The sequence below is a fragment of the Salarias fasciatus genome, chromosome 8 (genome assembly GCF_902148845.1).
Source record: "Salarias fasciatus chromosome 8, fSalaFa1.1, whole genome shotgun sequence".
Classification (NCBI taxonomy): Eukaryota; Metazoa; Chordata; class Actinopteri; order Blenniiformes; family Blenniidae; genus Salarias; species Salarias fasciatus.
Window position 1 is genome coordinate 18,315,319 of NC_043752.1, and position 15,068 is coordinate 18,330,386.

Here is a 15,068-nt window from a genome sequence, read left to right on the forward strand (position 1 = left end):
GCTGCATCCCCCTGATTTATCCGGACTTGCCGCCTGCTCATACCTAATGCATTCTGACCTGCAGCCGATACAAGCTTCCTCCTGATTCCTCTTACTGTCCTGACGGCATCTTTAATCTCTCTCCTCCTCTTCCTCCTCCTCCCTACCTCTGTGCAGGAAAGAGGAGACGTCTCGTAGCCCGGCTCGCCGGGGGCCCGGCCGCCCCCGCAAGCGCAAGTCCACCCCCGGCCCAGCTGCTGCGGAGAGCTCCAAGAGACTGAGGTCAGCGCGGCGATGCTGCGTCGGGATAATCAGTGTGATTGGCAAGCCCCGCTCATTCAGCCTGATTTCTGTTTGTGTTTTTAGTGAAAGGCGCGGTTGATTTTCAAGAAGTTCTTCTTCAGCTGAATTGATTCGAATGCTCTATAGCTGATGATTTGCTTGATTGGGCGCTGGAAGGAGCTGCTCACACACACACACACACACACACACACACACACACACACTGAGTGGATGATGTGATGGGAGCTGTAAGCTGGGTGTGATTTTTAATGAGAGAAGGTAATGGAGATGAGGGCTTCATTAATCACCATTAATCACTTTTAATCATATTTATCACTTGTATTGATTATGTCCTGATTCCACGTGAACCTGCAGCGTTTATTAATCCGGCCGGACTCGGTCCCCACGCTCAGTTATTACAGTGATGAATGACTCCACGCCAGCCCCGCCAGCCGCAACACACACCCGCACGCCGTCTCACACTTCACACATGCAAACTTTAGCGCTGACGCGCACTCCCGCTCAAACCGCACGCGCACTCACACTCACACTGCTCCGCACTCGCAGTGATAAATGTGTTTTCTCATGATGCCCCACCTCTGCTAGCATGTGCTCCCCTCGCCTTGATGCAATGATTAGAGAAACTCCAGGTTTGTCACGGTTACCGTGATTAGAAAGTGCTAATGAAAATGACAATGAAAGCCTTTGGTCTTACGTGCCGACGCGCCACACACACTCATACACTCACACACACACGCACACACACACAGAAGTTGTTTAATTAGTAGAGCCGGTTGCTACATGCCTAAACAGGATTACTGTTGTTATTAACAAGCGATGTATCATTTGTTTACACTTTCATCTTCTCGTGGGGGATGCAGGGAGAGCAGCGCAGCGGAGGAGTCTGCTCGGAATCCTCAACTATATTTCCTCCGTGCAGACATCGGCTTCTGTTCTGCAGAAAGAGTCTGCAGACATCTAAACATTCGTAATTGCTGAATATTGCGTTCCTTGAACAATCAACATGAACGTGCTGCTTCAACATTGTATAGTCATTTTTTTTTTTTTTTTTGGGGAGGCTTTCCTTAATGACTCCGCTGCTGTGCTTTCCTCCTCTCCGTCAGTCCCAGCGTGGGGCTGAGGGGAAGCAGGAGTGGCTTATGGGTAATCAGCTCCGGCTGTTGACAGAAAGGGTGTACTGACGTTTTGAGAAAAGTTGAAACACTGAAAAAAGAAGGTAAAAATCACACACAACACAGTTAAAAGTGTAGACTTCATGCAGTGATGGTTGGTTTCAGAAAGTTGTAAACAAAGTTACAAGAGTCACTTTAGATCCAACAACCACATTTGTGTCACAATACAAACAGATAATAACAGACCTGCAGTGGATGTTTTAGTCTGTGGTGGATGTGGTGAATTGTTCGGGGAATAGTAAGCTCTGGCATCGTCTTGATTCTTTTTCAAACAATAGGACCCGCATGATTTCATTTTCTTCCTGTGTTTCAGGAAATTCACATTATATCAGGCCTTTCTCATTCAAGTGCAGCAGTTAGGAATGTCATGTCTCGATGTTTCATTATATTTCTGGGTTACAGGCAGTGAAAAGTCGGTAAATAGAGAAAGTTCTTGATGGATTTCATTAAGTGATCCGTTGCTGTTGAGGACGATGATGTGACGTATTGTTTACAATGAAAAGGACTTAAAAATGACTCACATGCAGCGTAGCAGCAGCTTCCTAATCCTGAAAGCAGCAGCAGAAGTTCAATTATTGAGTCGAATCAGACCCGCCCTGCTAGTGTGGAATATGCAAATGTGTCTCCAGTTCAGGAAGGGTTAAGAAACTCTTTCTTTACAGCACTGGGAGCTGATAATGTCTGACTGGACAAGAGCTCTGACTCTGACAGGACGAATGAGGAGCTGATATGGAGCGAAAAGTGAATGATCAGACAGAAAGGAATCCTCTCCTCTCCTCTCCTCTCTTTATCTCCTCCTCTCCTCTCCTCTCCTCCTCTCCTCTCTTTATCTCCTCCTCTCCTCTCCTCTCTTCTCCCACGAGCCGGGATGCTGAGAGCCAAACCTTCCCTCTCTGGGAATATTGGATTCACCTGCTTCAGACACCAGCTGCTAACTGTGTGTGTGTGTGTGTAGGAGTGTGTGTGTGTGTCTCTCTCTCTCTCTCTCTGTCGGAGAGAGAGGGAGCTTACTGCCTGTGGTGTGAGAGAGCACACAAGCAACGAGGGAAGGACGGAGAAAGAGGAGAGAGAGGAAAGGAGGAGTAGTGTTCAATAGAGGTTAGTGTTTATCGATTGAGCCCTGAAGCTCCGGTCAACGGACAGACTCCCCCGAGACTGCTTCATCTCGCTCTCTGTCTCTTTCCCTTCCCCCTCGCCCATTCTCCTCCCTCCTCAGCCTCTCTCTCTCTCCCTCTCTCTCTCTCTCTTATTCACACCAGATAATTCCTGGGCTTTTATGTGGTGATTCAGCGGAGTTTCATATTGGAGGGGCTGCTGAATATTTCTGTTTGCTGTCAAGCGGCGCAGCCGGCCGACGGAGCCTGCCTTTTAGCTCATCAAAGTCACGAGACAGACGAGGAGAGCGAGACAATGAATGAACCCGGCAGAGATGGAAGTGCAGCTCCAAAGACGAGAGCGGAGAGGCAGAGCTAGAGAGAACATCATCCTCGAGAGAGACGACAAGTGTGATCAGGTCCATGTATGATAAATTCTCACTTCTCTGCGTCTCCGCTGTGTTTTGATGTTTTCCAGGGCCGGGCTGAATTTACTGGGGGAGAAATCAAGGAATTCAATGTCCAATCACAGCTTCAACAGCCTGAGCGCTGCTCAGGTCAGTGGAGGAGCGCCAGAACACACACACACACACACACACATGCACGGAGGTCTGCTTTCTGTCCACACGAGGACAAAAAGGTCCACATATTGTCGGTGTGTGAACAGATTTAGTTTCCCACAACAATAACGAATCTGAATACACCCACACACACCGAGCTGTGATTCATGCTTGTTTCAGCTTTCTCACAGCGTTTCTCCTACTTCAACCAAACTCGGTCTCACTCCAAGTCGAGCTTTAACCCTCGAAAACATGCAGAATGTTGACTGGAACTCCTCCCTGCTGCTACTGCTTTTCTTTTGTCTCAGTCAGCAGAAACAAATTGTCTGAATTGTTTCTTTCTGGGTCTTCAGATGAAGGCTCGCTGCAAGCACAGAGGCCGGCCCAGCGCCCTGAGCTCCAGGCTGGCCCGGCGGGTCACCCAGCTGAAGCAGAAGGCTGCCACAAAGCGCAGCGTGTCCTCAGCAGCCATGCTGCACCGCGGCGAGGACGACGCCTCCAAGAGCCTCTGTAGAGCCGCAGGAAAAGGTGCAGACGGGGGGGAGAGGAAATGAAGATCTACGCTCACCTTTTGTTTATCGTGTAGGACGCCATAATGAAACCTTCTCCCTTTGCTCCTGTTGGCTTTATTAGACCTGCAGCAGGACCAGGCTGCCGACCAGACCGTCAAGAGGAAGAGGGGCCGAAAGCCCAAAGCGCTGCTCAGCATCAGCTCCAGCAGAGCTCGCCACAGAGACGGCCGGGCCGCCGAGAAGCACGAGGCCCGCGAGGAGCGGAGCGACAGCGAGAGCTCCGAGCACGGTGAGCGACGTGCATTCAGCCAGCGGCGGCGTCTGCCGCGGCGTCCTGTCTGTATGAACGAAAATGAAAGAAACAATCAGCGCTGCGTTCGCGCAGCCTTTAATGGATTCACCTGTCAGGAGGAGGCAGAGTCCGTCGGTTTGTTTGTGAGTCAAGCGCTGCTAATTGAACTGATACACAACCTGGACGGGACTTTGTGAGATAAAGCTGTGTGTGTGTGTGTGTGTGTGTGTGCGTGTGTGTGTGTGTGTGTGCATGTGTGTGTGTGTGTGTGTGCGTGTGTGTGTGTGTGAAGCGTCTGAGAGTGAAATGTTGGCCGTCATCAGGGGTCCGCTCTCACTTCCCGGCTCGTCTGTCACGCTGTTAAAACCGTTAACGGCTCGCCACAGGCACGCCGCGGAGCCGCCTCTGCCCTCATCAGCGCGCCGTAACGTGAGCCGGCGACGCTCCCGTTCAGAATGTCTCACCCCCACCACCCCCACCACCCCCCCACCCCCACCCCCACCTCCCTCACCTCTCCACCTCCTGCTACCGCCCTCCTTCAAGGCCCCGAGTAAAAGGAAGTTGAAAGTCCCCCATCACAACTTTTATCTTCTTAACTGGAGAGGACGGTCCGATATGAAACACCCGTGACCCTTCAGCCTTGTGTGTGTGTGTGTGTGTGTTCGTGTCCGTGTGTGTGTGTGTGTGTGTGTGTGTGTGTGTGTGTGTGTGTGTCTGAGCCGAAGTGTTGACGAGAATGCCATGTAAGTGACAAGTGTGTCAGATGTGTCGACACCCAACACGACCCCCACAGTCAGCAACACACAGCTGCCAATAACGATGTGTGTGTGTGTGTGTGTGTGTGTGTAAAGCTGCATTTCAGTATCTCAACATTTGCTTCCCGTCACTGCAGTTAGAGATCAAGCTGAACATCATCGTCCCATTAAAGCCGGTTGAGCTCTTTGGACGTTAATAAGTGAAAAAACAAGATAAAATTCGTCTGTGAGGTTTTATTTTTCTCATTATTCATGGTTGGGAAAATCAGATTCAGCCACAGACGGGTGTAATGTTCAGCACATGCAGAGGAATCCTGAAAGCTTGCTGTCAATACGCCTCCTCCAGCGGGCCCTGGCTGTTAACGCTGTTTACATACAAATCGCCGGGCGGGCCGCGGCCGACCATACTGATGTTGTGACTCCGGCAGAGGACGAGGACGGCAGCTACGACAGCGAAGACGGAGCGGCTGACGTCAGGACGGGCTCGTCTTCCAAAAAAGCTGCCGCCGGGTCTCTTTCGTCGCAGTCCTCCAAGATCCAGGCAAACCAGACAGCCAGGAGTAAGAGATCAGGACCCCCTGGTGAGAATCTGGGCTTCAACTCCAGCAGAGTACTGTTCAGCTTTTAGGCAAAATTAAAACTGACTCCAGCAAAAATTTAGGCAAACAACAGAATATTGGTGTGTCTTTAATCTTTAGTGTTTATGTTTGACAGCTTTTTGCCATGAAACTCATGATCTCCCTTCCCGTCCAGGCTTGGCCGGCCTGCACAGCCCGGGCCACAGGAGGATGCCCGGGAGGCCGGGCCACGGCAGCGCAGAGCGGGGCCGTCCGGACCCCCCGGGGGCCAGCAGAGCCTCCCTGCCCGGCTGGGCCGGCCTGCCGCTGGGCCGCGGCTTCGCCGACGGCCACAGAGCTCTGGCGGAGGCCAAGAGGCCTCGCAAGGAGGACGAGAAGACGCCCGCAGGACCCGACGTCCGGGGGAAGGTGGGACACCGAGAGCAACAAGCACTGCAATGGTTCAGTCAGCCTGAGTTTCCCATAAAGCACTGCTGTCGTAATCCTTTGACCAAAGCAATTGCTTCACTTTGGAAATGAGTTAACGAGCAAGGAGGGACTTGCTGTTTTCTGCTCTGGTGGGGAATAAGCTCAGACAGGGACTTACTGGAACCCGAGAGAGGAAAGGTGACTCACAGGTCTCCTCCCTTTGGCCCTCTGCTGTATTCAAATACAGCCTGAGAAAGAGAGAAGTGTGGAAGAATCTGGAAGAGCCCGGAGCTTGCTGGATTGAGCCACGCCTCGCCAGGAAGTTTGAAAGTCGTGTGGATTAGCGCCGACGCGGCTTTTACCGGCGACTCCCGCCCCCCGTGGCGAGGTGCTCGGTGTCAGCCGTAAATCACTCGCTTTGTCAAATATATCGCCCGCTCTTGTTATATGTGTACTTTTGTGTGCGTGCCGGCTGAGCTAACACACCGCCGGCCCCGCTTTATCTGTGGAAGCAGCCGTTGGCGAGACACCGGCGCTGGCTCTGAAGCGAAATGCCCCGAGGTCGGCTTAGTCTTTGAGTCATCGCGAGGGAACGTCCAAAAACACATAACTCAAAACCAAACAGAGAAATATCAAGATAATCATTGGCCATAACTCCACACACACCCATGCGTGCACACACACACACACAGAAATGTACACACACTCCCAGCTCTAAAAGGAAGTAATCACCCATGCCCTCTGGTGACGAAACCTCCGTGACTGAAATATATGGTCTCCTTATGTGGAAACACCAAATATACACCTACACACACACGCGCGCTCGCTCGCGCACACGCACTCACACACGCACACACACCATCTTCGTCTGATTGAATATCATGGCTCCTGCTTTGGAAAGCTTGAATACAAGCAGAAACCTGTTGGGCGAGCTTACGCTCCATCATCAGTCATCTGTCATCTTCGGATAGGCCGGCCCAAACCGGTCTGGAGATGGGTAGTTCCTGCTGTGTGTGTGTGTGTGTGTGTGTGTGTGTGTCTCCACCTGACGTGAAGTGTCCTTCAGCAATAAACCGAAGCCTCGCCAGGTCAGAAGTTATTACTCAGCGTGACCTCTGACCTGTGAGTGAAAGGTGGCAAGTGAGGAGGGAAGAAACGCTGAAGGCTTCGTTGAAGTGTCGCGTTACGAGAGGCGTGGGCGCCCGCGGAGGCTTTCCGCCGACGCCTTCGCCATTCATCAGCGCTGTTAGACCCGGTCCTGCCGTCTGCGGCTCCCGCTCAGCGCCGGGGGAACGCCGTCCTGACGTCACGCCTCCTCTCTCCTCCAGGAGAAAGGCCACGGCGTCAGCCGGCTCCTGCAGAGCTTCGCCGCCGACGACAACTTCCGCCTGGACGAGGAGAGCAGCTTCTCCGAGGGGGAGGAGGAGGAGGACGAGGAGGACGGCTCCAAGGAGAAGTCGCTGATCCACCTTCCTCCCAACATGCCTTGCAGGATACCTGGTGGGCGCGAGCGCCGACACATCATTACTTCTTCAACGCACTCGGGCAGGATTTCACAGCGGGTTGAATTCCTAGCACACATGTAGCCGCCTCTCTCCCCGGCTCTTTGTCCCTCCTCCTCACTTCACACAGCAATTATTCAACACACTCACAAATTACGTGCATCTCACCCTTTATCTTCTCTCCCCATCCATCTTCCTGCTCCGCCCAGCGCTGCCAAACTGCGTGCTGAGTAAAGAGATGTTGGTCGACGGGCTGAAGATCCTGATCTCCAAGGAGGACGAGCTGCTGTACGCCGCCTGCGTCCAAACTCTGGACCTGCCCGACATGTGAGGCCCGCCGCCAGATCTGGAGGGATCGCAGAGATCCCTCTGCTTTTCACATGAAAACCGTTAGTCTGATGTTTGGAAGCTAGTAGCGGCCCACACATCTGCCAGCGAAACGCAACTCAGCACTTGCAGCAAAACATCTGTTTTCAAACAAACAGCCTTGGAACAGCAGTAGTCATAGTGCTGAGAATAAAAGTTACAAATTAAAGTCAGAGTTTTCCTCCTCAAGAGTCTCATTTTGCGTTAATCTGTTCTTTCCCAGATTCAGCGTCGTTATCGAAGGGGAACGGGGGAATCGCCCCCGGATTTACTCGCTGGAGCAGCTACTGCAGGAAGCGGTGAGCGAGCCGGCGCCGCGGCGTGTGGATTTTCTTTGTGTGGAGACGTGTTGGCTTTAACTGAGAGGAGGTGTGTGGCCAGGTGCTGGATGTGCGGCCGCAGACGGAGGCCATCCTGGCGGCGGGGACGCGAGTGTGTGCCTACTGGAGCGAGCGCTCCCGGTGCCTTTACCCCGGATACGTCCACCGAGGTCAGCGGACCGCGCCGGTCGGCCCACGCCGCACGCGGGAGCGCGTACCGTACATTCACTGACGCTGACTTTCCCGTGCTTCACACCAGGGGGTCCGAGCGAGGAGGAGAAGGACGGCGGCGTGATGGTGGAGTTTGACGACGGAGACCGAGGGAGAATCTCCCTCGTGAACATCAGGCTTCTTCCTCCGGGCTACCAAATACGCTGTGAGTGTGTTTTTGGTTTTCCCTGAGCGACAGGAATAGGATCAAATATGAAAATAAAAAAAAATGGATTCATAACGATGCCTTTCTGTCAGGCGCTGAGCCGTCTCCAGCTCTCCTCACCTCGCCCGGCCGGCGAGGGCGAAGGGTCTCCGTCCAGGAGAAGAAAGACTCATCGGCAGACAAGCCGGCCAATGAGGAGCAGGGAGGGAGACCCCAGGAGAAACGGCCAGGTGAGGACGGCGGGGACGGGTTGTCTGATGCCTCCCAGTCCAATCAGACGGCCGACCGCCGGTCTGTAAGGCACCAGAGCCGTCAAGGGATTCCTTGTGCGAGGCTCATTGTTTACCCTCCACATGACCCCGTTATTTATGATTTAGCAAAGCGTCATTAGCGTGTCAGCGCACACATAACTCCTGTCAGACCGAGAGGGAATATGAAGCCGAAGAGATGGACTGGTTTTCCAGGTTCGGAGCCGTTTGAGTAATGGATATGTTGAAACACGCCCGCCCGGTTCAACTTCAAGGAGATAAAAATATGTAAAGATGAAGCAACGCTGTTAGTTGCCTAATTAATCACCATCTCTTCTGAATGAAAAAGAGAGAAAACACTGCAGAATATTGACAGTATCTGTCTGGATCGTTTTGCAGTCGGCAGACCCAAGAAGATCCACTCGGTGCCTGAACCCAGCGGCCCGGCCGGGTCCGGCCCGGACTCCAGGACCAAAGCCAGCGCCTCCCTGCTGAACTGGTCCATGCAAAGGAAGCGGCCGCCGGTCGACTTCTTCCTCTTCAACGGGACGTCTCGCAAGACCCAGAAGAAGATCCGGGAGCGCGACCTGGGGTTGTTCCACCGGCCCGCCTCCCGCCCGCCGGCGCCGCCGACCCCCATCAAAGGCATCTTCGGCTCTCCTTTTGAGGTGGACTCCTTCAGCAGCATCGCCAACGGCTACTCCACCTTCGGAAGCGGGAGCTCCGCCGCCGGTCGGCCGGTTCCAACGGCGGCCGCCATGGGACTGCAGGACCCGCCCTCGTCTTCGTCCTCCTCGTCCGCCGCCTTGGCGATGGCGGCCGGAACCAGGAAGTCGGTGAGCGAGCGCGACAGGAAGCACTTCCTGGTGAAGCTGGACCACGAAGGGGTGACCTCCCCGAAAACGAAGAACGGCAAGGCGCTGCTGCGGCTGGGTGGGACCGGAGGGCGGGCGGGGAAGGGCCACGCCTCCGCCGGGGCGCCGATGAGATACATCCAACCGGCGCTGCTGGTCAAGGACGGCAAGAAAGCAGGAGGCGAGCGAGACGGCGCCGGGCCCCGGTCCGAGGCGCTCCTGAAGGGCGTCCCCGCTTTGAGAAAGGACCTCCTCCCAGCTGGCCTGGGGGTGCAGAGCGGGGACTACAGCCTGGACTACCCCAGCGACTGCCCCAGCTCCTACTCCGAGCTGGACGAGGACGACGAGGACGACGGCCGAGACGCCCGAGCCCCGAGACGAAGCGCGGCCGTCTCATCGTCCCACCGAGGCGGCCGCTTCCTGTCCCGCCTCTCCATCTGCTTCTCGTCGTCTTCCTCGTCCTCCTCCTCGTCCGGCTCCATCTCGTCCTCGTCCCTCTGCTCCTCGGACAACGACTCGTCCTACTCGTCCGACGAGGAGTCCTCCGTGCTGCTGCGCCGCGCTCTCCTCCAGCAAGACAAGCACAAGCACAGGCAGAGCGTGAACTCCGACCTGCGCAGCCCCGACCCCGCCGCCTCCAGCCCCTCCCCCTCCCCGGCCCCGGCTCACGGCTACATGGCCAAGGCCGGCACGGGGGCCCCGGGGTCCAAGGCGAGGCCCGACAGAGCAGAGGACAGGAAGGAGTACGTCTCCAAAGGGGGCATGATGTCCAGCGGCAGCACGGCGAAGGCCCAGCTGAAGAGGAAGGAGGGCGTGGCCAACAGCCACCACCAGAGCCAGAGCGGCGCCGCGTGCCAGCAGATCAAACCCGCCGCCAAAGACGCAGGGACGTCCAAGAAGCAGAGGATGTCCTCGCCGGAGCCGCTGCCCAGCCTGACCCCCCTGCTGCCTGGACGGCAGCTCTGGAAGTGGTCTGGAAACCCCACACAGGTCAGACTTCAGCATCTGTTTGGATCACTTCTCTTGTTTTGGCATCGTTCTTTCAGAACCGCCGTCTTAATGCGCAGGGACGTACCTGAACTCACCGCTTTCAGATCCTCCTCGCCTTTACTGTTTCATACTTTGCACACAATCAAGCCAATTTGGCGCTGTTAATCTTTACATTTGTTATCCCGAACACTGAGTCACGTCCTGCGATAAGAGAACACAACAGTTTTAGTGACAGCTCCCATTCTGCCGCCCTGTTTGCTTTGTAAACACGGCTACATCTGTCGACCGAGGCGCTGGGCTTAAAGGGAAGGTGACCCCTCGGAGTGTGTTTGCACCGACGAATCAAGAGACCGAGCAGGAATAGCGCCGCGTTGCCAAGGCTCTGGCTTTATCTTCTACATTAGAATTACTGTTGATACTTAATAATATGACTGGTTTATTAGTGTTTGTTCGTCTAAAGGTGACTAAATCGTACTTCCTGCTGATATGAGAGGCTTTAGCAAACCCAACAAGTCCCTCAAATTACTTCTTTAAACTGGTCCTGTGGTGAAATAAAGTCTCCACACTTAATAAAGTGGCTGAGTGTTATTTTCCTCTTCCCCGGCAGAGGCGAGGGCTAAAGGGTAAAGCCCGGAAGCTTTTCTACAAGGCCATCGTGCGGGGCAAGGAGACGGTGCGTGTCGGAGACTGCGCCGTGTTCCTGTCACCCGGCCGGCCCCAGCTGCCCTACGTGGGCCGAGTGGAGAGCCTCTGGGAGTCCTGGAGCTCCAGCATGGTGGTCAGGGTCAAGTGGTTCTACCACCCGGAGGAGACGCGCCTGGGGAAGCGACACCGCGACGGCAAGGTAAAGCCTGGGGAGCGCGAGTGGAATTTGTGAAAGGGGAATGGTCAAAGTAACAAGCCTGTGACATTTTCATATAAATATATTACCACTTTGCTCCCTTTTATTCCCTATTCCCCTCTGATATGAATGATTGAACTTCCACTCGCTCCATGAAACCGTTAACATTTGCACTTCTGAGCGCGCAGCGGAAGGCGGGCCTTCCCGGGAAACGTCTCCGCAGCGCGGGACGCCATGCATTTTACATTTTCTGGCAAACAATAACATTGGCCTGTTTTGAATAAGTAGAGTATTTAGCATGAGCGGCGACGTGGCGCCGAGCACACAGCAGAGGCCGCCGCTCGCAGAAACTCTCCAGAAAACCGGCGGTACAAGAGGGAGCGAGTGGCAGTGAAAACAACGCAGAGACGCTGCCCGACAGCAGCACGGCGGTCGGGCCTTTTACAGCCCGCCTTGTGAAAGTGGAATACATGATGTGGCTCATTCCTTCACCCCGTTGTGTCCCCGGCAGAACGCCCTGTACCAGTCCAGCCACGAGGACGAGAACGACGTGCAGACCATCTCCCACCGCTGCCAGGTGGTCAGCAGGGCCGAGTACGACCACCTGACGCGGGACCGCAAGGCGGCCGGCACGGCCAACGACCTGTTCTACCTGGCCGGGACGTACGAGCCCACCACGGGCCAGCTCGTCGGCGCCGACGGCGCCGTCATCGTGTCCTAACGGCGGCAGCCGGAGAGGAAGCCAAACGTGGAGCGGGGACAGAGGCGCAGCAAGACGAAGAATTCCAGCTCTGCGCATCGATTTGTTCCCCCCGCCGGGTGACGTCTGGCTCCGCCGGCGGGCGGAGGCGGTGGGTCCGTTCACAGGAAGCGTCTGATCCGGCAGACGAGGACCGAGCCTTCAGCCGTCCGGGACCGGCGAAGCAGGGCGGGTGCAGGAGCAGAGACCCGCTGTGGACCGCACCGGTCTGGATGGTTCTGCCGGTCTTCAGCCGGCAGTCTGGCCGCGGCGTGGCGCCGCAGAGCGACGCAGAGCGCCGCAGAGCGCCGCAGAGCGCCGCAGAGATCCACCAGAGGACCAACAAACACTGTAGTTTGGAGTGTGCCGTTCAGACGCGTGAATGTGTGTTTGCAGAGCGGCCGCCGCGACCCTTTTTGGCATTTAATGAGCTCTGAGTAAATAGTGCTTCAGCGTGTCTGCACGTGCACGTGCACGCGCGCGCCCGCGCCCGTCAGCGGGCTCGCCTCCCTGAATATTAATCGATCCCGCGCTGAACGCGCAGGTTTGGGCTCCGGCGGCCGAAAGGCGGCGACTCTTTCTTTCTGTTTTCTTTCCTCCGTTTTCAAGCCATACACATCGATACCTCTCCCTCGCCACCGCTCAGGTGCGAGGACACATGTACAGGTAGTGGGATCGTTTTTAATTGAACTGTGCGTGCATGTCGGAGCGTGCGTGCGTGCGTGCGTGCGCGTGTGTGTGTGTGTGTGTGTGCGTGGTCGTGCGGGTGTGTGTGCTTTGTACAGCATTACCTGTAGAATAACAGTGTAAATAGTTTACATATATATATTTGTTCTTGTTTCTTTTTTTTTCTTTTGCAGAGAAGATTATTTTATTTAGCTTTTTTAGAATGTGTGTGTGTGTGTGTGTGTGTGTGTGGGCCGCGGGCTCCAGCTGAGGGAGGAGGGCAGGTTACGTTTCCTTCTGTCTCAATGCACTGAACGGGACGGGGTTTGATTTGGGGCGATTCTGTTCCACTGATACGGCGACTTTGCGACGTTGCGACTCTCGCTTCAGGCGACGGTGTGAATTCCCAGGAAGAGAGTTTAGGAATCGCTTTGTTTTTATAAGGAAATCTGATAAAAAGATCTTTTTAAATGTGTCCATAGCTCCTATTTTTTTTCTCTCCTTTGTCGTATTTGAAATGTTCTTTTTTTTTTTCCTTTTCTTGGAAGCTTTTTGTTTCAACAAATACTGGAAAGGAAGCTGTGTTTCTGCTGTTCTCTGTCCATTTTAGCCTGTATACCTACAGAAGAAACAAAATGTAGATATTTATCCGGCAGCAGAGGAAACATACCAAAGCAGCTGAGTTTACGCTCCTCCGCAGCAGAAAGGAAGACGGCTCCATGAAAGACGTTCAATCAGACCTGGATCCGGGACCCCTGCAATCTCCGAGGGGTTTGACAGCGCTCCCCTCGTCCGGCGCCGCTCCGGCAGACACTGCAGCGACGCCGCTGCCCAGCCGATGCACTTGAGGTCTCCATGGCGACGGGGACGGCGTCACGTGACTGTGAAGGACAATCAGAGCCAATCAATGGGACAGAAGAAGAGAGAGACACAAGATGAGGATCAAATCACAGATTATGCTTCTTGTCACTTTTATTCCTACTTTGCCAAAAAAAAAAAATGTCCGTCTGTGTGTGTTTTTCTTTTTCGTTTCTCCTCGTTCGCCGTTGTCTTTTTGTTGATGCAAAGCCTACAGGGGGGAGAACGGGAGCGCCTCTTTCCTTTTTCTTTCAGGACGTCGACTGACTTTTACCAACATCGTCGCTGTTACACTGCAAAGCAAAAGCTTTAAATGGAACCTAATGTGAAATTCAGTTTTGAATTATTACTTTAATGGGTCTTTAATTGATTTTTTTGGGTTTTTTTTTTTTAAAGCTGTATTCTCTTTAAGAAACACTGGATTCACTGTTAAACATCACATCTTGACAGAGGCGAGAGCATTGCGGTTTTTTGTTTTTTTTAGTTTTTTTTTCTTTTTAGACCCACTGGAACCTGCTTTGTATGGTTGAGATAGCCTACTAAAATATATTATGTAATCTCAGTCATTCTTTGGAAATACGACTTAAATATTTCCTCATGTACAAAGAGAAAAAAAAATATTTATCTTAATTTTATTGCCTTTTTTGTGTTTCATTAAAAAAAGATTCTTACAGAATGAAGCGTTTCTCTTGTTTGTTTTTTTTGGTGATCATTTGTCTGCTGTAAGAATGAAGGGGGGGGGGGGGCAGGAGAGGAGGAAGCAATTTGAAACTGTAGCTGCGGCGATGGAGGGGGGGGGGCGAAGGGAAACTGTATCCAGCTGTGTTTCCTGCGAGGCGGCGGGGCTCCACAGGTGGGTCAGGTATTCAGAATAACGGAGACGGAACAGCGCCATTAGCAGGACAAAGGGGGGGGGGTCGGCTTTCAGGAGGCTCCAGATTTCACATCTACTCGCATGTGCTCCTCCGACGAGAGCCAGCCGGCATTCCTGCACTGCTCCCAGTGTGTGTGTGTGTGTGTGTGTGTGTGTGTGGACTTTCTGGGACAAGGTGTGCAAATTTTCATTTGAGACTTCCTGCCATTGGTACTCGCACCTTTTCGCCGCGCCGCGGCGTGGCCGGTCGGACAGAGGGTTGACCTTTGACCCTGAGCGGGGATCCGGCGGCCTCGTGGCACCAGGCGGCGGCGGCGGCGGCGGCTGTGAGCCGTGTGGTAATGGCCGCCCCTCCCGCCGGCGTTTCGCTTGTCGATACAGGAAAACTCGACTCACCTTTTTTTTTTTTCCCTGAATAACTTCGCTAATGGTACTTGGCCGTCGTTTAAAATCACACACACACACACACACACACACTCAAATACAGGCCCTTTGTCCAGCAAGTGTGTGTGTGTGTGTGTGTTTGCTCTCCTTTTGTCTTCCACATTTTAGCTGTTTCTGCAGTTTGTCTTGTTTTTACAAAGATATGGAACAGCGCTCTGGACACACACACACACACACACACACACACACACACACACCCATTCTCCTCACTCTCGGTCTTTTCACATCCTCCTCGATCAGCCAACGCCTTCAAAACACACACACACACACACACACACATTAAGAGCGGTCTTTGACTCCTTATCAGCAGGTTTGCGTTGGGCTTATCTGGCTGACA

At 53.9% G+C, this 15,068-nt stretch overlaps 1 protein-coding gene across 5 annotated transcripts in view; it reads left to right on the forward strand.

Annotated features, from left to right (window-relative positions):
* bahcc1b (BAH domain and coiled-coil containing 1b) overlaps nt 1-14,069 on the forward strand; it is an 83,436-nt gene extending 69,367 nt beyond the window's left edge. For 4 of the 5 annotated variants that reach the window (XM_030098666.1, XM_030098670.1, XM_030098669.1 and 1 more), the window contains 15 exons: nt 157-261; nt 3,027-3,105; nt 3,462-3,636; nt 3,742-3,909; nt 5,096-5,248; nt 5,421-5,653; nt 6,982-7,153; nt 7,365-7,482; nt 7,745-7,820; nt 7,903-8,011; nt 8,101-8,217; nt 8,310-8,447; nt 8,865-10,309; nt 10,917-11,153; nt 11,662-14,069. In XM_030098666.1, coding sequence (XP_029954526.1) covers nt 157-261; nt 3,027-3,105; nt 3,462-3,636; nt 3,742-3,909; nt 5,096-5,248; nt 5,421-5,653; nt 6,982-7,153; nt 7,365-7,482; nt 7,745-7,820; nt 7,903-8,011; nt 8,101-8,217; nt 8,310-8,447; nt 8,865-10,309; nt 10,917-11,153; nt 11,662-11,871 — 3,535 coding nt within the window. In that variant the 3' untranslated portion in view covers nt 11,872-14,069. The remainder of the gene's footprint in view (nt 1-156; nt 262-3,026; nt 3,106-3,461; nt 3,637-3,741; nt 3,910-5,095; nt 5,249-5,420; nt 5,654-6,981; nt 7,154-7,364; nt 7,483-7,744; nt 7,821-7,902; nt 8,012-8,100; nt 8,218-8,309; nt 8,448-8,864; nt 10,310-10,916; nt 11,154-11,661) is intronic. The other variant, XM_030098671.1, reaches the window with a different exon arrangement.
* Nucleotides 14,070-15,068: the final 999 nt, after the last annotated feature.